The sequence below is a fragment of the Panthera tigris genome, chromosome D3 (assembly GCF_018350195.1).
Source record: "Panthera tigris isolate Pti1 chromosome D3, P.tigris_Pti1_mat1.1, whole genome shotgun sequence".
NCBI lineage: Eukaryota > Metazoa > Chordata > Mammalia > Carnivora > Felidae > Panthera > Panthera tigris.
Window position 1 is genome coordinate 41,117,520 of NC_056671.1, and position 25,832 is coordinate 41,143,351.

Below are 25,832 nucleotides of genomic sequence, written 5' to 3' on the forward strand. Positions count from 1 at the left end.
GATAGCACTGGGCCATACCCTATAAATGATAAATTATAAAATGTAAAACATCATTTATTGAATAAGATACAAAGCAGGAAATCAACAAACGCTAGACCAGGTCTAAGAAAAGGAAATATACAAATAGGCCACGTGTCCCTATTAGGGACATCTTCAGACTTTGCCATGTATTTTCTTCAAATCTTTCACCCAGTGAGATGTTAGAAAATTTATGGAATTATACACACACACACACGTATATATATTTTGAAGTGTATTTTGAGACAGAGAGAGCGCGCGTACTTGAGCACAAGAGTGAACAGGGGAGGGGCACAGAGAGAGGGAGAGAGAGAATCCCAAGCTGGTTCCATGCTGTCAGCACAGAGACCAATGCAGGGCTCAATCCCACAATCCTGGGATCATGACCTGAGCCGGCAGCAAGAGCCGGACACTCAATCAACTGAGCCACCGAGGTGCCCCATCTGGCACTTATTAAACTGAATAGCAATTTTAGATAAAGTCCAAATAATCAAGTACAGTCTTATGATGTAACTTTGTTAGAATATATACTGAGTTCCCTAAATCATCTTTGACCACATGTAGGTCCTTATGTTGTAAACATTTTACTCTTGTCAAGGGGTAAGGTGAAGGAAGAAAAGGAAAAGGCAGAAAAAAGCCTAAGTTTTCTGAAAAATGGAATTTAAATATTTACAGGTATTAGTGAATAAGTTATAAAAATTAAATAACATGCCTTGTTCAAAAAAAGCTGTAAAGTGACATGTAAGATAAAATAGACTCCTTAGGAGAAATGGATATTAAAGATATACATCTGCTTTCGCTATCTCTTAAATCTCTACTTTGAGAACAAAAGGATTTCTTTTATTTACTGTTAAAAGGCTAAGCATAGGAAGGAAATGAAAAAGAGACAAGCAATGGCTAGGAACCTGGACAGCCAAACCACTCCCCTCCAGGCAAGAGACTAAATATTTGAGAAAACTGCCTAGCCCAAGAAAAAGACCTGAAGATACTGACAACAGGATTTTCCCCCAATAAAGGATTACAGATATATCATCCTATAGTGGAGTTCATAGTCAACAGTTTCTCCCACATTCTGTTTCCTTATCTACACTTTAGTCATTCAGTTATAAGCAGAAAACCAAAGACTACCAGGTATCTGAAGAGATAAAAAACCAACAAACAAAAAGCAACTTGGAGAAAGATTTTCTGTGCATATAAACTTTAAAAAAAAAAAAAACATCATTTATCAATGAAAAAACGTATTACATTTACAAAACAAGATCTACAAAAAAAAATAAAAAAATTTCAGGGAACCAAGAAAACTCTTGGAAATTAAAAATAAAGCAGAAAGGAGGATTGCCTGAGTGGTTCTGTTAAGCGTCTGACTCTTGATTTTGGCTCAGATTATGATCTCAGGGTTCGTGGGTTCAAACTCCACATCGGGCTCTGTGCTGACAGCATGGAGCCTGCTTGGGATTCTCTTTCTCCTCTCTCTCTCAAAATAAATAAATCATCTTTTTTAAAAAAAAAAGCAGAAAGGAAAAATTCAATGGAAATGTGTAAAGTTGAAAAAATCTGTCAGAAAGGAAAGCAGAAACACAAAAATAAGAAAAACAGAAAAATTGGGAAAATCAGAGAAGCAGTCCAGAATGTTCATTACCAAAACATAAGGTTACCAGAAAGAAAAAACAGCGATGATGGAAACCAGACAAAAGTACTTCAAATAATGTAGAGACCTATGCAAAGATGTATTACTGTAAAATTTTGCCATGTTGAGAATTAAAAGTAGATCCTATAAGCTTTCAGAAAAAATACACAGAAAACACAAAAATGAAAGTAAAACTAAGTTTAAATTTATCAACAGCAGAAGCTAAAAAGCAAAAATAGAGCAATGCCTTCATAATTTTTTAAATGTTTATTTTTGAGAGACAGAGAGAGAACACAAGCAGGGAAGAGGCAGAGAGAGAGAGGGAGACACAGAATCCAAAACAGGCTCCAGGCTCTGAGCTGTCAGCACAGAGCCCAATGCGGGGCTCAAACTCACAAACCGTGAGATCATGACCTGAGCTGAAGTCAGAAACTTAACCAACTGAGCCACCCAGGCGCCCCAATGCTTTCATAATTTTGAGGAAAATAGTGCCCAACTTTCAATACAATCAAGTAGAATAGAGACATTTTTGAGAAATAACTGTCTCTCACAGGTACTCCTTCATAGGAACCTAGTGAAGGATGTGTTTCAGCAAGAGAAGCTTCTAAAAAACTGGAGAGCCATGAAAAAGTAAATGCTAAGTAAAATAAGCCACTTAACAGTCTCACAATTCAGGAATGTTTCCTCAAGGACCTTAAAGACAACTCTCTGCAGTGTACTCATCAAAAAAAAGGTAAAAATCCCTATCTCCCAGTTTTCTGAGCCTAACTTCCAGTCAGCTGACTCCAAATTGCAAATCCTACAGCCAGTGGTAAACTTAGTTATTTCATCTTTAAAACATGAATATATAAGTTATAGCCACTTATCCACATAAAGGAATAAGGTTTTCTTCAGTCTTTGCAATCTCTTTATCCAATTGCCTATGATAATTATGACATTTTGGTTTAATGTTCAGTCAATAATGAAACTATTTTCTCTTCTACCTTTATGAAGAAGTTTTCTAGGTTGAGGGGTAGGTTTTGTTTTTAATTTTATTTCCTCAACACAGAGGACACAGGGAATTCCTAAGATGAAGGTGAAGGAAGATAACAGAATGTCAACTATAACAAGCATAAACACAATCAGTATAGACTTTAGCACATCACAAGCTCCAAGAGAGATGTCTCCAAAAATATGAAACTGATAGATTATCTATGCACTTAAAACATCTTAAGAGGATATGAGACAATTTGGCAGAGAGCTTAGGGTTTAATTTGTAATAAATTTATCCAAGGAAAAAAGTAACAAAGTTGTACAATAAAGTGACTAGTATCTACATAACTGCAACACAGCAAGCACTAAATACCAATCAAGCCACAATATAAACTTTATTGAGGAATACAGGAATAGGAAGGAAGCTTATCTGTAACTGCAATGGCAACAAGAGGTTATCTTTATCTACAGCTGTAAATCAAGCAATAATGCCTACAACTGAAGAATGAAGAATAGCAATTCAAAATGTAGGTATGTGGCAGTAGTTACGAACAGATTCAAGTAAGAAAGTTGAAAATGGTTCTCTGAGAAGTGAGTTGTGGGTGGAATAGAGAGGGCAGAGAGAAAAGAAACTGCCCTTTTTTTTTAATAATAAGCCTTAACATACTATTTGATTCTTTAAATTATATGAATGATTTTTTTTAAATTAATCTAACACTGAAAAAAAAAAAAAAAGAAACCCACTCAGAAAATGGTCTTGGTTGAAGATAAATTCACATTTTTTTTTAGTAAGGATTTTTTTTTTCACTAAGTTGAAAACTCCAAATATAAATATGCATGCACATGTGACAGAGAGTTCTTATGTAAGAATACCTTTATAAGGATAGGATAGAATTATAATCAATAATAGGTACCAAATAATGCACTAATATTTTCTATTTGTGACTAGAAGGGATATACTTTTAAGTGTTTTATTTTTAAACAAACACATTTAAGTGTTCTTTTCCATTACCATTTAATATTCAACTGAATGCAGTATGTCAAAAGACAAGCATCAGTTTTTGCACCTTAAGAGAACATAAAGCTAAAAAACTCATTTTGACTATTTTTTATAAACATATATTGTTTTTCAAGAAGTTAACCATGTGAGCTTCTAGAAGGCAAACACTATGTCCTTATTCACTTCCATATGTCTAGCTACAAATGCCTACAACATAGCACATGCTCAGATGATTAAGAGTGAACGATTACAACACAAAGGGAAAAAAGTACAGAGACAAGAGAAGAAAACATACGTAAAAAGTGGGCTCAAAAAGACAAATTTGGCAGCTAATGCAAAAAAGAAACAATTAGTATTCATGCTCTTGAGAACGAACAAGACTTTCTCCCAAAGCACCTTAAAAAGAGAGAATGGAAAATAATGAACATCCTCAATCATAGTTAAGTTTCTGATTTCTTATTGTAAGCCAATCACAACACTAAAGAACTATTACATAGAGGGAAATTCTAAGGAAAGACTCAAATTTCCATGGAAACCATAAACTTTATGGCTATAGTTTAAAAAAAAACAAACCCAAAACTGTATTACCAGGTTAAAAACCTTCCAGAGTAAGCAATAACACTAAGTTTAAGTAGCAATAACTTTCTTTCATACTTGCAGAATAAAATGGAGTAAGACAGAGCTATCACTTTCACTTGAACAACTTTAACAATATTTTGTCAAAACTAAAGCAATTTATAATGACACTGTAGTCACAAAGCATAGCCTGGGAGTAAATAAATCCCCCAGATATTAAAAAATATACTATACACTCTAAATGATAAATCTAATGTTAAACACACACAAATAATTTAAGCTAAAAAAAAAAGACTAAATGCTTAGTAAATATGAAAAATCATATACAAAATGATCCTTCAAATTACCTTGCTTCAAAAACTGGCTGAATATCATTTCCTAGTTGACTAGTATGACCAAATTCATCCTGAAACTCCAGAGGGATATTGAATGGGACTCCAACACGAAAAGGAGGATCCATAAGACCAAATGAAAACTTCTCTGGTTTACCCTCTTTAAAAAAAAAAAAAAAAAAGTAAACATGAGAAGCAAATTCATAGGTCAGAAACAGCCATATTTTATATACAGGATATTAAATTATGACAAAGATGGCATTTTAAATCTGTGAAAAACTTATATAAATTAAATCTAGTGTTTTTAAAAATTTATTTATTCATTTTGAGAGACACTGTGGGGGGGGGAGGAGACAGAGAGAGGGAGAGACAGAGAGAGAGAGACAGAGACAGAGAGAGAGACAGAGACAGAGAGAGAGACAGAGACAGAGAGAGACAGAGAGAGACAGAGAGAGACAGAGAGAGACAGAGAGAGAGAGAGAGAGAATTCCAAGCAGGCTCTGTGCTGGAACTCATGAACCATGAGATCATGACCCAAACCGAAACCAAGAGTCAGAAGCTCAACTGACTGAGCCATCCAGGCTCCCCTACATAAATTATACCTTTAAGCCTCATGGGAAGAGTCAGATCTTTATCTCACTATATATAAATTCTACGAAATTATTAGAATATAATGAAGAAAAACTTTATAACCTTATCATAGGAGAAACTAAGGCAAAACACAATATTCCTCCTCGTCAGTGGTTAACTGTAGTGCGGAGACAGATGATTCCACCTCTGACATAGTTTCAGAAGGTCAATAGTAGCCTAAAGCTATGTTACAATTCCTGCGTCATTCACCTCACTTCATCTCATCACACAGGCATTTTATCATCTCACATCAACACAAGAAGAATGAGTAAAGTAGTATAGGATTTTTTAAGAAAGAAAATAATTTCTATTACTGTATATTTTTATAAATGTTCTATTTCATTGTTACAACAATCTCTTACTATTATATAATCTCTTACTGCCCCTAAATTATAAATGATACTTTATTATAGGTAGGTATACATAGGAAAAAACAGTACATAATATGATTTGTTACTATTTGCAATTTCAAGGGATTCACTGGTGGTGGTATTGCAACATTTCTGCTGCACACAAGAGGGATTACTGTATTCAGGAGCTATGAAAGAATGTATTTAGCAAAATATATTTTATTAGTTATAATGAACAAAGTTAAAAGAGATGCTTTATATGAGAAAATATTTACAACATATCCAACAAAGGTTTAAAATCCCGAATACATAAAAACTTCCTATAAACCACCTGTTTTTTTTTTTTTAAACGTTTATTTATTTGTGAGACAGAGACAGACAGAGCATGAACGGGGGAGGGTCAGAGAGAGGGAGACACAGAACCTGAAACAGGCTCCAGGCTCTGAGCTGTCAGCACAGAGCCTGATGCGGGGCTCGAACTCACGGGCCGCGAGATCATGACCTGAGCCGAAGTCAGCCGCTTAACCGACTGAGCCACCCAGGCGCCCCACCAGCTGTTCTTAAAGTGTGGTCTCTAGTCTAATGGTTTCAGCCATCCCTTGGGAAATTATTAGAAAGGCATATTCTAGGGTTCACTCAAACCTACTGAGTCAGAAATTCTGGGAGTGATGCCCCGCAGTCTGTGTCTTACTAAGTTCTCCAGGTAATTAAAATACAAAGCCAAAATTTGAGAACCACAGCTTTAAACTATTAAAATGGGCACAGCAAACAAACAAGCTTTCACAGATGACACAGCCCAAGAAAGGCAAGAAGAGGTGCACAACCTAATAATGAAACAATTTAACCACCAAGTAGGATAAATACAGAGGTCAGCCAGGAATCGGCACAGGAAAACTGGAACTTTCATAGTCTGCTGGTGAGGGTACCTTGGCACAACCTTTAGGAAGGACAATTTGACAGTAATGTATTTAAACATTAAGGCATATACGTATCAGTTTTGCAATTCTACTTTTTGGTGTCCACACTACAGAACTTCTAGCACATGTACACAAAGCAGCATAAATTTTTTCCCATATAGAAACATGGTTTGTAATAGCCAAAAAATAGGAAACAACCAAAATGTTCATCGATAGAAAACTACTTCAACTATAGCATGTTCATCTATGGAATGTGTTCCACAGCTCTTAAAACAATGTGGTAGATCTGTACGTACACAAAGGAACAATTTCCATGGTGGCCCTATTGATTAAAGAAGGTAAGGTGATCACAGGCACTTAAATCAGCTCTCTCCAAAAATCCCATAATAATGACACTACAGAGATTTTATTCAGATTTTTTTTTTTTTTTTTTTACAGAGGTCTAAAACTACAAAAACAAAATATACAATAGCAATAGGATTTGAAACTGGAGACCATATGGGTTCTCCATATGTCTTAAGTGTAACTGACTTAACGGAAAGACCCAAGAACATCAAACCCTCAATTATCAACAAAGCAAGCAGAGAACCAATCTAATTCACACTACAGGATACCCAAAAGTCTCAGGGATGGTATGTTGGAATGAAACTGGAATGAAAAAGACCTGCTGAAGTCTGTTTAAAGAAAGAGTTCCCCAAATCCCTACTCCTCAATACACAAAACCAGTCAATTGTCTTCCTCATCCCCACCAACAGATGGCTAATTCTCTGAGGAAGATAAAAGAGTAGGGTTAAGAAGTAAGGGGCAAAGCACTATTAAATGTGTCACAGTCTGCTGAAAATAGCAAGTGAAAGATTAGATAGATGTGAGAACCCCAACAGTCTTCCCCAGCTTGCTCCCAAAATGCTGGCAGCCAGGTATTTACCCACCTACCAGGAGACTGGAAGGCTCTACTCTGGGGAATCTGAACAGTCAAAAAAAGAAAACCTAAAAATTCTCATCATCTCCCCCAAATGAACTAAAAGCTTTCAAATGTCCTGTCGTTAAGTGTAAGCAAATCACTAGTCATGTAAGAGAGCATCTATTCTAAAAGGGCAAACATTTAAAACAAAAACAAAACCATGGAGGAAAATGACTATGAATGAAGTTTAAATGCTTCAAAAAAGACCACCACTGTTATTGATACCCTCCAAGAATTACTGAATATATGAAGTAGGCAGACAATGCTTTGAATAGGGAACAGAGAATAAAAAATGACAGCATAAAGGAAAAATTCAATAGAAAGGGTAGAATATCGTGTTAAAGGAATTTCCCATAATATAGTAAAATAAAAAATGAAAAGTAGAAAAAAGAATATTAATACACCAGTCAAGAGGTCTACTGTCTTAATATTAGATAACGTGGAAAACAGAGTAGGAAATCAAAGTAATTCAAGAAAAATTCCTAGAATTTAAAACTTCAGAAACTAGAACAAAAAAAAGATTCTCCAAACGGCTGGGGGTCAGAGAAGAGGCAAGACTGGGGTTGGGGTGAGGGGCAGAGAGGCTCACAAGCAAAGGTCAGGAATCTGAATAGCTTTAGATGTTATCAGCAACAACAGAAAACAATGAGGACTTCAAAAATTTTAAAGAAATATCATTATGAATTTGCATGACATAGAGCTAGAGAGCATTATGCTAAGCCAAATAAATCAGAAGATGAATACCTTATGATTTCATTCATATGTGGAAATTAAGAAACAAAATAAACAAGCACAAGGGAAAAAAAGAGGCAAACCAAGAAACAGACTCTTAACTACAGAAAACAAACTGACGGTTACTAGAAGGAAAGGTGGTGGAGGATGGGTTAAATAGGTGATGGGGATTAAGGAGTACACTTGTCAAAATGAGTACTGAGTGTTGTACGGAAGTCTTGAATCACTCAACTGTGTACCTGGAACAATATTACGCTGTATAGTCACTGTATATTCAAACTGAAATTTACGTAAAAACCTTAAAAGAAATGATTATGAAGCAGAATTATAGAGCCATTTTATTTATTTTTTTGAGAGCGAGTGCAAGAGGGGGAGAGGCAGAGGGAGAGGAAATCTCAAGCAAGCTCCACGCCCAGCATGGAGCCCAATGCGGGGCTCAATCTCATGGTGGGGAGATCATGACCTGAGATGAAATTCTGAGTTGGACACTTAACTGACTAAGCCACCTAGGCACCCCTATAAAGTCATTTTGAGATAATGATTATACAACTGGCCAAACATTTTTTACTGAATTATTTATCTATTCCCCCTTCATTTAAAATGCCACCTTCAGCATAATATGTAGTTATATACTGGTATTTCACTTACCTTTAACAGAAAATTTAATTGCTTTTGATGGTAGCGGTCTTCCTGCATATGTGTCTGCATTACTTTCATTCAATACAACTTGTAATTTCAACGTATAATTCCCCAACTTTTGAATATTTTCTGGACAAATTAAGAAGAAATTAAAAATCAAGTCAACATAATACTGACATAATTTTTAACATTCAGAATAATAACTCACCCATTTTTTTAAACCAGTAAGGCCATTTTCCTCCATGTTGACTAATATGTGAAATGATTTCTTTATTTCCATTTGAAGCTTAATAAAAGAAAAAACAAAACATTTATACCTTGAGAAACTGAAAACAGAACATGAATATGAAATGTCACACTGGTATCAAATATCTTTGTTTGTTGTACATTTTAAAATTGTTTTAAAACTTCATCAAAAGATCTAAAGTTATCCTATGCAAGTGAACAGCATAATGAAAATTAGCTCATTAAATCACCTTTATTTCTTAAAAATATATCTGTAAATAAGATTGATACAAAAGAACAGAGATAATTTTTTGATATTAAAAATAATTTTCCTTAAGAGTTTTCAAGATTAAAATACTATATTTATACAGAATAATCGCTAAGACCTAGTGACCTATTGTTACGGGAAAGGAGTAAAAGCATATATATCAAACATACTAGCTTTTTTATAAGGAAAAGACAGAAATATAAATACATTCTTGCTCAGTATTATAGCACGAAACACAGGAAAGATAAGCCAAAAACTAATAAAATCATTACGTAAAGAGGGAAGAAAAAAGAGTACAGGGATGACATAACTTCTCTGAAGGTTTAATTCTGACTTTGAAATTATGTAAATGACTTAAAAATTCAAGAAATTGCATTAAAATACAGCAATTCATAAACAAAACCAAAATGTGTATTAAGTAGGTGACTTGACTACATTTTAAAAGTATATTTCGGGGCGCCTGGGTGGCTCAGTCGGTTAAGCGTCCGACTTCGGCTCAGGTCACGATCTCACGGTCCGTGAGTTCGAGCCCCACGTCGAGCTGTGTGCTGACAGCTCAGAGCCTAGAGCGTGCTTCAGATTCTGTGTTTCCCTCTCTCTCTCTGCTCCTCCCCCGCTCATGCTCTCTCTCTGTCTCAAAAATAAATAAACATTAAAAAAAAAAAAAAGTATATTTCAAGTAACATTAGAATCATTTTTACTATTTATACAGAAAGAAAGATTTTAAGGACAGGGCTGCAAAATAGTCCAATTCATCAAGTCTTATTGTTAGTAATTATATTAGTATTATTATTTTGAAATGAAATACATTGTAGGATAAAGCAAATAACCATTAATGTTAAGGAATCTGGATTTTCAGCATTAAAGAAATGAAATAAAAGCATAAAGTCAAATTAGTTCAATAAAAACCCAAAATGTCAATGTGAATTCAGTTTTTCTTTTCAAAAAATGTTTGTGATTAGCATTTAAAAAGCTTAAAAGCAATTTCACCTGGGGGCAATGAGCAACCCTACCACTCAGATTGTGGCCTCTAAACACCATTCCCCACAGAAAGGAACCAGCAGTAATGGCTGAAACCAAGTCTAGGGTAGAACATGTATAACAATATTCTAGGATATCTTGAGTCAGGAAGCAAGAAAACTCGCATCAAAGACAAAAAGGATCACATCAAGGAGACAGAAGAGACAATATGAAGGCACATCAAAATGAATGAAGCATGTTAAATATATAAAACCCCACATACTCACAAAAACACTACCAAAAAACAGAAACTGCTCACCAGGCATTATTGTACAGCAACAATGCTTAACTGGTAATTTGCAATTAAAGAAAAAGAATTATACTTTTTACTGCCTTTCCTATAAAAGCTGCATTTCAGGTAAACCAATGAACCTAACTGATAAAATTCTTCACAGATGAAGTCTGGATAACAAATTAGGAAGGAACGAAAGAATCAGAAAAGAATTACCTGTAATAACTAATTCACCAAATAATTCAGGCAAAATCAACAATGGATGAAACTATTACATAATGGTTGAAAGAGAACTTTATAATTAGCCAAGTGAATTTGATCCATTAGCAGCACTTAACGTGGAACAATCATTAATCATATGCCTCTTAACATATAATACCATAAGAAACTCAGATTAGGTATAAAGTACTGATTCTTACTTTACAAAACAGAAATATTAGGAACCCAAATGTATTCAATCTTTTAGGCTTACCTTTCAGTTTTCTGGCAATTGAACAAATAGGAAAAGTAGTTAAATGACATCCCAAAGGAACAAACAGAATCTGTGAAATCCACTACACTACAAGTGATTGAGTTCTGTCAGCAAATTACTGGCATGAAGAAAAAAAGGAGGGAGCTCTACTTTGAAAAAAAAGAAACTGAAGACATATAATAACTAAATGTAATACATGTGTCTGATACCAAAACCACCACAAAAGTCTATCATTTTAGAAAATCAGAGAAATTTAAGTTGGATGGTTATAAGATGACCAAAAGGAATTACTGTGGTAATTGAAATTACACATTTTGAGAGATGCATGTACTTGAGATTCACCACACACACACACACACACACACGCACACAGGCACGCGCGCGCGCACACGCACGTGCACGCACACACACACACACACACAAGTACAACCAAATACTTCCTATTGACTTAGGTTAACCAATATATCTTGGAGCCCATTACATAATTTAAAAAATGTTGCAACTGTAAATTTATAATGAATATTAGACAGTAAGCCATTAGAGTTCTCTAAAAAAGACCAAGCAACTTTCTGATATCTTTTTTACTTACTCAACAGAAACTTAATAACTACCTCTTGTACCCTAGGCACTAGAAAAAAGTGAAAAAAAAAACAACAATATGCTTGCATTCATGGAATTTCCATCTTGTAGATCAAGGAGTCTGCAAACTACTTTATTGCCCATGGCTGCTTTCATTCTAGAATAGCAGTTAGGTAGCTGTGACAAAGAATTTAGGGTCCTCAAAGCCAAAATATGTACTATTTGATCCATTACAAATAATTTGCCACCTCTGTTCTAGACAGCAAAGGCACATTTAAGAAATAACAAAACACCAAGTTATACAAATAAATCTAAGTATATTAGTAGAAAACTAGAAAAACAGAAAAAAGTCTAAGAAAGTGGCAGTCTGAAACCTGAGAAATAGTTTTATCAAAGATATGCTGTTTAGGGATGCCTAGGTGGTACAGTGAGTTAAGCGTCCAACTCTTGATTTAAACTCACATCATGATCCAATGGTTTGTGAGACTGAGCCCTGTCCTGGGTTCTGCACTGTCTGCTTGGGATTCTTTCTCTCCCTCTCGCTCTCTGTCCCTCCCCTGCTCTTGCTCTCTCTCAACATAAATAAACATTTATAAATAAATAATTAATTAATTAATAAAGAAAAGTTGCTGTTTAAAAGTTGCAGGCAGAGGAAATACATACAAAGGTCCAGAGGTGGGAAAATTGGGCTTGTACAGGAACAAAAAGAATTATGACTGGGAATACAGTGAGGACGAAAATGTTAGAAATAAAGTTGAACAGGGAGACAAGGCCAGATCATGTGTGGAGTCCTGCAGAGCTATGAAAAGCCTAAAACTAACATCATATTCAGAAATAAAAGTCTGAAAGTTTTCCCTCCAAGATCATGAACAAGAAGACAAGGATGTCTGCTCACACCACATCTATTCAGTACGGTACTGGAAGTCCTAGCCAGACCAATTAGGAAAAAAGAAAATCCACTTTGTAAAGAAAGAAGTAAAATTTCAATGTTTGTAGATGACATAATCTTTTCAATTTTTCGTAATGTTTATTTTTGAGAAAGAGAGATAATGCAAGCAGGGAAGGGACAGACAGAGAGGGAGACAGAGGATGTGATGTGGGCTCTGTGCCAACAGCAGAGAGCTCAATGTGAGGCTCCAACTCACAAACTGTGAGATCATGACCTGAGCTGAAGCCGGACGCTTAACCAACTGAGCCAGCCACCCAGATGTCCCAATGACACGATCTTTTATGTACAAAGCCCTAAAGATTCCACAAAAAAGCTGTTTACAGTCAATAAATAAATTCAGCACACCTGGATGATACCAAACCATGTTCATGTATTAAGATGACAATAACACTCAATGATTTACAAATCCAATATAATCCCTATCAAAACCCCAATATCACTTCTTCCAGGCATAGGACACCCATGCTAAATTTAGATGGAATCTCAAGGGACCCTAACAGCCTAAACAATCTTAAGAAAAATAAAGTTGGAGAACTCACATTTCCTCTGAAAGTTTACTGCAGAACTATAGTTATCAAAAACAGTGTGGTACTGGCTTAAGAGCAGACATACAGACCAATCAAATAGCCCAGAAATAAAACCTTGAATATATGGTCCAATGATATTTGACAAGAATGCCAAGACCATTCAATGGAGAAAAAAGTATTTGATTATTGGTGCTAGGAAAACTAGGTATCTACACGCAAAAGAAGTTAATCTATATAAATTAAACTCAAAATAAATCAAATAACTAAATGTAAGAGCTAAAATGATAAAACTAATCTTACACATAAACATTCAAGAAACAGCTTCCTGACACTGGATTTAGCAGTGACTTCTTGGGATAGGACGTCAAAAGAAAAGGCAACAAAAGCAAAAAACAGAAAAATTGGACGTTATCAGAATTAAAACATTTTCTGCATCAAAAAACCCCATCAATAGGGTAAGAAGGCATTCCACAGAATAAAGAGAAAATATGTGCAAATTATACAGTATCTGATAAGGATTATTCAAATATAAAAACTCCTACAACTCAAAAACAACAGAATTTAAAAATGAGAAAGGACCTGAATAGACTCTTCTCCAAAAAAGATATAGAGATGCTCAATAAGCACACAAAGAGATGCTCAATATCAAACAAACGGGTGGGGTGGGGAGGGGCAGAAAATGACATGTGTTAGCAAGGATGTGGAATGTAAAATGGTGCAGCCACTGTGAAGAACAGTCTGACAAAAAGTTCCTCAAAAAGTTATACATTAGAATTAGCATATGATCTAGCAATTCCACATCTGGGTATATGCAAGAGAATTGAAATCGGGGACATAAACAGATATATGCATACCAATGTTCACAGCGACATTATTCATAATAGCTAATACATGACAGCAACCTAAGTGTCCATTGATGAATGAATGGATAAACTAAATGTGGTACACAAGCATACAATAGAATATGATTTCACTTACTTGATTCCACTTACTGAGATACCTAAAATAGTCATATTCACAGAGACACAAGGTAGAACAATGGTTACCAGGAGATGTGGGAAGGGAGTGATGGGAAGTTATTACTACAAAGTTTCAGTCTGGGTTGAAAAAAAGTTCTGGAGATGGACAGTGGTAATAGTTGTACAACAATATAAATGTATTCAATGCCACTGAACTGTATGTTTTTAAATGGTTAACATGATAAACTTATGTTATATATATTTTAACATAATAAAAAATGTTTTTGGTTGGAAAGACTATAGGAGGGGGGGCAGGCAGGAGAGTCCGAGTCACAGCAAGACTGAAGGATGCTACACTGCTGACTCTGAAGATGGAGGAATGAGCCACGAGCCACAAGCCACAGAATGTGGGCAGATTCTACAAGATGGAAAAGGCAAGGCTGCCCTAAAGCCTCCAGAAGGAACGAAATCCTGACACTTTGATTCTAGTCAGTGAACCCCATCTGGAATACCTAATAAATGGTGGGGGGGGGGGGGAGGGTTGGAGAAATAAGGTATCGGGTGTCACAAAGGCCAAAAATGAGAGTATTTCAGGAAAATAAGTTAGTCAAACTGTTGAATGCCAAGAGACCTAAGAAGACATTTACATAAAGTATACAGGATCACTGACTAGTTTTTAAATTGTTGGAAATAAACATATATCAAATCAAATACTGTATCTTCAAAATCCATGGATGAGACACACAGTATGTAGGGACAGAACAGATCCTTAAACGTAAGTGAAAATACTTTTAAAAGGCCATCAAGAAAAAGCAACGGACAAGAAACAAACAAGATGATTCAAATTAGGGAAATATAAAATGAGCAAGAATACTCATTTCTTCTCCAGTCAACAGGCCTATAATCTAAGCCAAGTACTTCTAGCTCACAGGTTCAGAGCCATAGTTTTTTGATTTACAACAGATTTTATGGATTAGCTAATCTGAATTCCTATCTAGTACAAATTCCTACACATATATACACCATATCTTATTTTAGCCCACAGTCACCTTCTTGGGAAAATTCAGAATAAAGGGTTTAAAAAAAACAGGGTGCCTGGGTGCTGGGTGGCTCGGTCGGCTAAGCACTGGATTCTTGGTTTTGGCTCAGGTCATGATCTTGCAGTTCGTGAGTTTGAGCCCTGCACTGGGCTCCACACTGAGAGCGCAGAGCCTGCTTGGGATTCTCCCTCTGCCCCTCCCCTGTTCGTGCTCGCTCTCTCTCTCTCTCTCAAAATAAGTAAATAAACTAAAAAAAAAAAAAAACCCTTGGAAAAATACCGATTAAAAAATTAGTCATAACACACTTGGAATTCCTAACTTTAATCAAATCTACTGTGTCTCTCAGATTGTTAGATCATCGATAATTATATGTAGATATTAAAACCTGCATTACACATTTAAGAACAAATATTAAAAAAGATCCAAATTAGTTTGCATACTTACAATGCAATATAACTTTGAGCTCAACCAGGAGTTTCTTTGACCCTCCATGACTTGTTCCTGGAAGCTTCTGCATTGCTTCCCCCTTTTTATTCAGTATTTCAATTCTTAATGCACCTACCAGTCCAAAATTTAAAATAAGAATGTCTTAGTTACACTCAAAAAATGTGATGAGGTCCATCAAATGATGAATAAAGAAATTATGGTTTATATACACAATGGAGTACTACATGGCAATGAGAAAGAATGAAATATGGCCCTTTGTAGCAACGTGGATGGAACTGGAGAGTGTTATGCTAAGTGAAGTAAGTCATACAGAGAAAGACAGATACCATATGTTTTCACTCTTATGTGGATCCTGAGAAACTTAACAGAAGACCATGGGGGACAGGAAGGGGGAAAAAAAAACAGGTTAGAGTGGGAGAGAGCCAAAGCATAAGAGACTCTTAAAAACTGAGAACAATCTGAGGGTTGATAGGGGGTGGGAGGGTGGGTGATGGGTATTGAAGAGGGCATCTTTTGGGATGAGCACTGGGTGTTGCATGGAAATCAATTTGACATTAAGTTTCATATATTAAAAAAAAAATGTGATAAGTCTGCTAGGTCTTGACATAGTGTTTTAATTCATCATGGTCTTTTACATATTAACTATGTAAGACACACAAAAAGCATATTTTCAGTATTAAGGGAAAAAAAAAAAAACATACCAATGGGGGTTCCAGCAGGCCTAATCTCATTTGGCAATAATTCATCTCCTTCAGGCCAAGTTACTGATAATCTATCAGGGAGCCTATTATGAAACCAGCATATTAATGTTTCATGAACTATGTTAACTATGGTCTTAATAAGATAAATACAAGTCACCAGAAACTGTAATATTTATTTTTGATATAGTATTTTGAAAGGCTAATGCTAAAATTCTATATGATTAATAATCTAAAAAAATTTCCCTAACCATTACTGTGGTTACTGAAACAGTAATACAAAATCTCTTGGTATTAAGAGCCAAGAATTATCAATTGGGGGGAGGGGGTTCCTCTGCTCTTTTACAGTACAAGTTACCTTTGGGAAATACAATAAACTATAAGAAGAGAATTATTAGTGAAATTCAGTAAGAATCAAAATGACTGCATCATTAGCCAAGCAAGAGCTACAAACAGTTTTGTTTTTCTACTTTCCTTTACTTCTTTGGTACTGATCTTTACCTCCCAACAGTTACTACGACTTTCTTCTAGTGGTAGGTCAAACCAAGTTGTTTTCTAACATATTTGAGTCATAGTGCCTATAACAGTGACACTTTAGATACATAAAATTTACTTTTTCTACAAAATGCAGGATTCTATTTTACAAAGCTCTCAATTTTTTTTAACAGCAAGTTCATCACAATATGTAAATCTAAGACTACAAATGTCCTATTATGTGTCCATTAACAACACACTCAAGAATAGTTAAAAACGCTATGATTCATTTTTTATTTTGTTACTCTTATCCTGCAATTTGAAATGTGAATTACCTTGCCATTTCATCTTCTACATATTTTTTCACAGCTTTCTCAGCAACTGTCCTATCGAGCTTTGCAATTGGCACAGTTTTTACTTCATCATACAGTGCTTGAGGTTCCTAAATAATTTATATCAACATTTCAAAAAAAAATATTCAAATTTGGCTACAATGAAAACATTTGTTTCTTCCAAAGAAACATTTTACTCCAATATGTAAGTCATAATAACCATTATTACATTATACCACAATGGTTCTTCTATTTTTCATGTAACCTCCTTACACATAATTAAATACCATTTAAATATTATCAAGAATATAAGGATAAAGCCCACTCTCATTTTAGAGTTATTCATCCTGGAGAAAGAATTCTGGCTCCAATTTTTTACTAGTTTGTGGGCCTTGGACAAAATTTGCACTTTACAAAATTATTCTGACAACTAGAAATAACATACGTATGTTTGTTAAACATTGGGCAGATGTTAAGCTCTACAGATTATTGAAAACACCAAATAAGAAACACAAAAATTCATGCTAACACTAATGTATCCAAAAGAAAAACCAAATGCAAGCAAAATATAAAATACTGTATCTTTATTTCAGCATTAAACAAAAATAAGCAGTACCAAGAGACTTCCAATAAAAATGTTTTATTACTTGCTATCTTACCATTGCAATCTGAACCTCTCCTCCTGTGGCATATACTTCTCCATCATGATCACCATAAAGAAAAAATTTTACTATGCTTCCATAAAAGAGAGGAAGTGTCTTGATTGTCTTGACCTAATAGTTTTTAGAAAAAGGCTTTTAGTATTTACTAAAACAGGCTTAATATTCATAATCATAGAACTATTTCACTGAAGGGGAAAATTCAGTATCGAAAAATTACTGAAAAAAAACATTCTAATAAAGTTGCATTTATTTATATTTGCTTATATAAGTTTCCCACTTATTCTTAACATACCTTTGTAAAGACACAGTGGCTTCTTCATACAAAAATGTCATTGCTATGCATATGTCTAAAAGGTCTAGAATTCCTCCAAAGTCAATTCTGAAGCCAAAATACCTCAAACCCTTTTTTTCCCCACAAAATCTTGCTTTCAGACTATGAACAGTGACTATGAACAGTGAATAACTCTGACAACTTATTCCTTTCAAATAAACTGGCTCAAAGCTTGCCTATGGGTACTTCTTTTCCTTATGTGGCTTTAAAAATCTAAAGATAATTTTCATTAGTTCAATTCAGAAACTCTTGACAGGGACCACAAGAGTTTATACACAACCTACTTTTTCGGCCTCATTTCTAAACTATTTCCTTTCACACACAACATGCTGCAGGACAACCCAACTTTACTACTTGCTGTTTCACTGCACTTACCTGTATTGTTGTCTGCGTTCAGATTATGGTCTCTGAGAAAGCACCTTATTCAACTACCACACAGAACTTGACAAAAGTGTTCACTTCCTCCTTGTAACTCACTGCTTGACTTCAGGGTTTCCTTCTATCTTTATCCCTTTCATTTTCCTTTGCCAGTGCATCCTTTTCATCCTAACCCCCCTATGTGTTGGAAAAGCCAGGCTCTAACTTCACACATTACACCTCTCTAGATGATCACATACAATTCCCAGGCTTTAAATACACGATGACTCCTTTCCCACTACAGAGTGAATGGACACCTTCAACCTTTGTAGTATCTGCATAAACACCCAACTCTCTACCTCTTTCAAGATTCATACAAATGCCACTTCTTGCCCAAAGAATGTCATGATATGCTCTTCTCCCAGGCCCATTCATAGTCAGAAAATGCTCTCCTCTCCTTCCAAACTGCCAAAGCAGTATTCATTCTCTCCTTTCAAGCACTTGTTCTCTTATCTATTATTATTTATGTTTAGGTTATTACCAAGTTTAGACTATAATGTCCCTAAGGACAAAAGATCTCTCTCCTAGATCTCTTCATTCTCTATAATGTAATCAACAAGCAGAGTAACTTACAAGCAGCAAACAGGTAACGAAAATTTAGTAAAAAAAAAAAAAAAAACAAAAACAAAGCAAAAACCTCATTACATCACATTAAAAAAATTTAAGACTCTCCATTTGAGTAAAGTTTAGTGCAAGAAAAAAAAAATAAAAAGCTTACTAATAGAGCCTTTGGGAAACAGGTTTTTAATAAATGCCACATTAAATTATGCCATTAAAATCAGTTTGATATTTTCATTCTTTCCTGGCTCCTGAGGAGCTAATACATGCACTATTTTGTTGTTAAATTCTAATACATCTCATTTAGTTTCAAATTCTATTCAAAACCGAATCCAGAAATAAGTTAAACCTACCAGCTGCCCTGCTTTATATATTTTTCCATCCCATTCTATTGCTGAGTATGTCGCCCAGGGGCCCTGCTTTTTAGAAGGAAGATCGGGACGTGTAATTATTCCTTTAAAAGATGTAAATTTTATTTGTTTGTCATACTTCTCATGACAGTCCTTCAGCCATAAAGCAAATTCTCTATCAATTTTCATTCGCTGTTCCTGTAAAAAACAATTTTTAATGCTCTATGAAATATAGCTACTAGTAAACAAATATAACCATAGATGCTTGTCATTCATTCCTTTTTTTCTTCCACATACCCCACCCTCAGAAAACCTAATAGAAAATTAAAATATTCTGCTGGAACTTTCTCCCATACAAATTTAGATTTCTAACAAAAGCATTACTAAAGAAAAAAAGTCTTTGCTATCATCTTTGGAACCAAGGTCTCAATGGTCACTACCAACAACAAAAAGCTTTCCTTCTCTGGTACGAATTTAAGAGTACACCAAAAATGATGAATACTGGCTGCCTAGCAGAAAGAGAAAGGTGATAAAAATTTCTCTCCATTTATCAAGCATGCATATACATACATACATATATACATACACACATATACACACACACACACACACACACACATACATACATATATACACACACACAGTAAACATACCTACAGCGTATCTATGGTATTAAAATATAATTGGGGGAGTGATCAGGGGAAAAAAAGGTCTAAAAAGCTCCTTATGAGGAGGATAATGAAAAAAGGGTTGAGAAACACTGCTATACTGAATACATTTTTCCTTTTACATATTATATATACATATATATACGTATGTATATGTATATGTATATATATAGCACACATTCAAAAAAAGTTAAAACACGTATAGAAAATTAAGTGTTTTCTAATAATAAGAAAATGTGTTATTGTTTACCATTCTTCACCCTGTTGGAAGATAGTATAGAAAGATTTACACTCAAGCATAAGCTGTTTAATGCCTGTCTTTAAGAGAATTAGTAGGGGAAAAAAAACCTCCACAGTACATGCTTTCACAGACAATGACACATGAAGTTTATTTCTTCCTACATATCTTACTGTATAATATACCATTTCCAAATGAAAATGGAACAAAATAAAAAATGATTTCACCTTAAATTTATTAACTTGCAACTGGAAAACCAATCTTATCACTGAAGAAAGTTAAGCCTACCAAATTTTTATACTGCACTTCAATGTATAGCCCTTACAGTATAAAATATTATTTTATTTGCTCTCATCAAATGGACATGCTTCTGTAGCTTCTATTCACTGTCATAGGTCTTAATATTAAGATCTAAATATCTGTAAAATTTTCATTCAAACACAGCCTAATCAGTTTGAAATTTTTGAGTAATGCAAACACATAAATGCTCAAGAATTTATATTCTTTTGATTTAATAAAATAAAAAGCATAAAAATTATCAGTACAAGTCTATACTACTTGTGATTTTTCTTGTACTTAAAATAGAACACAGGCAAATATTCAAAATTTATATTTAAAATCATACCTGTCCATTTAAAATCCTTGTGAAAAGGGTGTTCTTGTCTTTCAATTTTAGCTCAAGATCCATAAAAGTCAGTTTATTTGTGCTGACCTGGAATTTGTCATTAGTGAATAATGCACCAGATATTCTATTGTAACATTCAATTGGCGCAAGCCCTCTCTTCTTCGGAGGAGTACACCAGTCAAAACTTGAACAGAATAAAACATCAGTTAGTAAAAGATAAGGTTTATAAATCAATGTAATTTCAGCAAAAATCAAAACTTACTCTTCAACAGATGTATATGGTATTAGCCGTCCATTCCAAAAACATTCAAAAATAGGCCTTTTCCCTCTTGCTGCTTTCTCAAGTATAAAACAATCATCATCATCATCTTCATCTTTTAATTCTAAAGCAAATGCATGAGTAGAGCAAAATGTTTATTGCTATAGAGTTTATGCAATTTATACCACTTCTTTAAGTGAAATATTAAAGTTGCTTCAGAGAAACTATGACAAAAACTCATTAGGTCTCTCACACTGTTTTCTGTAAAACTTAATGACAACTTTAGTTTGCCCTCAGAAAGGCAGATTTCTGAAGTTGTTCCCCATTATCAATGGTGTTCTTATTTATATTAATATATAATTACTTACATTACTTATCAATCTGTGTTAGGAGTACTACACGAGCTGCTAAGCCTGCAATCTTTAAAATCTATTTACAGTGTAGAAGAGTCACACATGCAAAGAGACTATGCCCTATAGCAGAATCGCTCTTCCCTACAAATACAGAAGCTTGAATACTGTACCTCAAATACAAGTTTCACAATTCTGTCAGAACCAGTAGGTTCACATAAAAATCATCTGAGAAATCTACAGTATCTAGTAGCAGCAACTGTGCCTAGTTTGAACAAATTAATCAATAACACTAAATTTAATTTTACTTTAAATAACCTATTAAATTTTCAAAGATCAAATTCAGGTGATACAGCTACAATTATAACATATCACAAAGCATCAGAAGCATTATTAGCACAATTGTCTATAACACTTTTATGCTTCTGAGCAATACATTTTCATATATCCAAACAAATTAGGATCAAACACTATGGTCCTGATAGAGTAACACCTTAGTTATTTTGGCATTCAGGCACCTACACAAAATAAACTCTTCTTCCCCCAAAAAACACTCAACAAAGAAGTTCCTTTCAATCAAACCCAATCACTTTGCTCTTGGAGAATCCCTCTGGACCACACAACTTATTGATTCTTATTTTAAGATACCACTTGAAGAACTTATCTTTTTGTCTACAGCATACAAAAATGACAAAAGGTTGGCAAATTAAAAAGGGGTCAGCTACATTGTGGAAGGTAGAGCCACACTTACTAATAATGTTGGACACTATTCTAAGGATTTGCACCAGCTTCTTATCTAAAATTCACAACACCTCTACAAGGAAAGAGATTACCTCCCATTTCACAGATAAAGAAACAGATAAGGAGTAGTTTGTCAAAGTTTACACAACATAAAGTGTCAAAGATGGGACTTACATTAGGAAATCTGGTTCCAGAACTCACAAGACTAACAAGTATTCTGAATGAGAAAGTTTAATATTGTTACTCTATGTATTCAATGCAATCTCAGTACTCCACCAGGATTCTTTTTTTTTTCAACGTTTTTTGTTTTTTGTTTTTTTTATTTTTGGGACAGAGAGAGACAGAGCATGAACGGGGGAGAGGCAGAGAGAGAGGGAGACACAGAATCGGAAACAGGCTCCAGGCTCCGAGCCATCAGCCCAGAGCCTGACGCGGGGCTCGAACTCACGGACCGCAAGATCGTGACCTGGCTGAAGTCGGACGCTTAACCGACTGCGCCACCCAGGTGCTCCCCCACCAGGATTTTTTTTAAGTGAATGTACAAAGTGATTCCAAAGGTTACCCAAAAGAGCAAAAGATTAAGAATTTTCTCAAAAAAGAATGTTAAGTGTCCTGATCTGCAAGTATCAACATACAATATGAAGCTATAAAAGTATCATTACTCATGTATACAAATATAAAATAGATCAATAACTTAAAGAATTCAAATGTGTGTACTTATTGGAACTCAGTATTATAAAATATTTCAAACTATTTAAAAAACAGTAACATTAAGTAACTGGTGGTACAAAACCAAATACTCACATGGAAAATATTAAGGCAAAGCCCTACCTCATTGTAGTACAAAAAAAGGAGATTATACATGCATTAAAGATCTAAACATAAAATGGCTTTTAAAGAGAACTACAGGACATTTTTATAATCTGGAAATATAAGAAGGCTTTCCAAAGCAAGACAAAATCAGAAAGCATTAAAAAAAAAAAAACTGACATGACTATGAAAAGCTTAAAACTTATTTATAAATACCTACAAAGATAATGAGAAAACAATATATAAAGGATTAATATGCAGTACATAGCTAAAAGTTCAGTAAGCAATTCATGAGAAAAGAATATGTAATATTCTTTAAAGCCAGTGCTTTACTCATCTGGAAGTGAATACACACATAAATCAAGAATTATAAAAATTATAAATACCTAAGAATTTAAGACATGCTTAAGAAAACAAGTTTTAAAATTTATCTAGCCCTAAGAGCCCAACTAATAATAATCATTAAAAAATTCTAAATCACAACTTCACATTTTGTAGCTAAGATAACAGATTAACATACTTGATGGAAAGCATGGATCATCAGGGTAAGTTTCTCTATCATATAAGAAAGGGTGGTATCGAATAATCCCTTCCACTACACCATCTCCTTCAACATGAGCCTTGAACTCAAAACTATCAGCTGCTGTGTTTATATACAACGTCTGCATGTCATCTTCTATTTCCCTTAGGTTGACAATCTTAGGTGCCTTCCCCTTTTCAAACATAGAAATCTAAAATAAAAATAAAACAAAAATAATTAAATTCTATGGTGACTTCACTTTTGCTCTCAACTATGATCTAACAACAGAATAGGTAAAAACTTGTATTTAAACAAGTAATCATATAGCTTAATTAAATATATTTATATATGGGTTAAATAACCATAAGTAGCATCCCAATAAGGAACACAATATGCTACTTAAAAAAATAGAACATAAGCAAAGCAGAGCTAAAGAACAATTAACTCAGGAGTACATTTAAGGCTTCTTGCTAGAGGTAGGAAGTGAGACAACGATGCATGTGAAATTCTTTCCAAGATGTGGGCAAGGATATGGAGAACCCAATATTCATGTTCTATACTTCTAAATCTTACTTCACCATCATAAGACTTTTATGAACAAAGAGAAACTTTATATCCCTTTTCCTCCCCACTTTGATATCTGATGTTCAGCAACAACTCACATCTCTAAAGAAGACAGGAGAAAAAGAAAGCAAATACTATAGTAAATAAAGGTTCAAAAACTACATAGATCTAATAATGATCTCTCTATTTAAATATTAAATTGCCAAAATACTTTGGTAAAAGACAAAGAAAGAAGGGTTGTCTATTGACTGATTTTTCTTATCCAAAGTCATTTGGAACTGGAACAGATACCTAATAACTTGTAATATTTTAAAAAAGAATTTTATCTTACTTCAATATCAATGTTGTTGAAAGGTCCAACTTCTTTTGATGTACGTTTTTCATTGCCTTTTGGGCCATGAATATAGTAATGATAAATATGCCTAAAATGTAGAAAAATAACTTTATACTTTTAATTCAATTTAATTCATAAAATTACAGTTCACATAATAACCTACAAAAATAATTTTTATGACCACTATTTGGCAGTATCTATTTGGTAGGTACCAGCCAAGCACTATACTAAGCATTCTTAAATACAGTATACCATTTAACGGTATAAACAATTTGAAATGCAGGTATTACGATCTCATTTTATGGATATAGAAATTGGGGTGCAAGGAGTTCACACAATTTAAGGTTACAAAACTAGAGTTGGAGAGAGGTGGACTACAATCCTGGCCCTTCCAACATCAAAAGCCCACATAAATTACACTTCTAAGAAGTATAGTATGAGAACTAGAAGGCAAGAGACTATAATTCTACTTGTCAGGAATGTTCTAAAAGAGACTTAAATAATCAGGGAGTACATAGGATTGGATATTTTTAAACTATCTGAATATGAGAATGTTATTCTATAACTCTCGTCTCTCCTCTCTTACAGCATTGAGACATTCTTCCCCTAACATTCCTAAAGCAAAACTAATAAATTCAACATAATCCCTTTAAAAACCAATTCACAACTCGCTGCTACTTTGTTTTTAAGTTTTAAAAGTTTTTTGGTAAGATTATTTAGGGCTAAACCATACTATGTTATTATTTACTCTTCAAACAAGTATTTGCAATATTCCTTCATGTGAATTTTATTTGTAAAAAATTATCCTAGCTAATCTTTAAAATACTGAAATAAAAGGAAATCACTGAAAATCTTTAGGTCTTTCCTCATGCATATCAAAAGTGTTACCGTAATCAACAGTTAGTTTACAAGAATACATTAAGAAAGTGCTATAAATAGCTTAAAAGAATTTCAAAGAATGGTTAAAGTAATAGATTATTCTTTGCTACAGCAAGATTATATTCTGTGTTATGTACACTGAGCTCCTTTGGTTAAAAGAAATCATTACAAAATAGCTAATGAGATGTGTACTTCGAGAATAAAAATTCCAAAGTCCTATTTAAAATTCTTAGGTTACAGAGTCAATAAACATCAATACGCAGCAAGAAGAAAAGATACTTCTAAAATAAAATTATTTTCCCATAAAAAATTTTTAAACTGTTAGTATACATTTCTCTACAAAATAAAAAAAAAATCTCAAATTAAGTACATTAGTCTTTTGGGTAAATACAAAAAATGTCTTTTAAAAAATGTAAATTTTGTGCAGTTGTACCCATTTTTGCCATACTCAGTAATTCAGACTAATGCAAATTATGGAAATAAATGGTCCTTACTATGTTTACAGAGAAAAAACTAAGAACCATTAAACATTCTGATGATTTAGTTTAAT

At 34.1% G+C, this 25,832-nt stretch overlaps 1 protein-coding gene across 4 annotated transcripts in view; it reads right to left on the reverse strand.

The window, feature by feature from the left end:
- The window catches only part of SMCHD1 (structural maintenance of chromosomes flexible hinge domain containing 1), a 169,622-nt gene that overhangs the window by 108,792 nt on the left and 34,998 nt on the right, over nt 1-25,832 (reverse strand). For all 4 annotated transcript variants that reach the window (XR_006209810.1, XM_007089496.3, XM_042961837.1 and 1 more), the window contains exons 9-20: nt 24,401-24,491; nt 23,506-23,716; nt 21,088-21,208; nt 20,826-21,009; nt 19,298-19,492; nt 17,636-17,749; nt 16,980-17,086; nt 16,174-16,256; nt 15,470-15,583; nt 8,963-9,040; nt 8,764-8,883; nt 4,541-4,685 (exon numbers count right to left, since the gene is read on the reverse strand). Coding sequence is in view for 3 of the 4 variants with exons in the window: in XM_007089496.3 (XP_007089558.1) it covers nt 4,541-4,685; nt 8,764-8,883; nt 8,963-9,040; nt 15,470-15,583; nt 16,174-16,256; nt 16,980-17,086; nt 17,636-17,749; nt 19,298-19,492; nt 20,826-21,009; nt 21,088-21,208; nt 23,506-23,716; nt 24,401-24,491 (1,563 nt within the window). In the remaining variant the exon portion in view is untranslated. The remainder of the gene's footprint in view (nt 1-4,540; nt 4,686-8,763; nt 8,884-8,962; nt 9,041-15,469; nt 15,584-16,173; nt 16,257-16,979; nt 17,087-17,635; nt 17,750-19,297; nt 19,493-20,825; nt 21,010-21,087; nt 21,209-23,505; nt 23,717-24,400; nt 24,492-25,832) is intronic.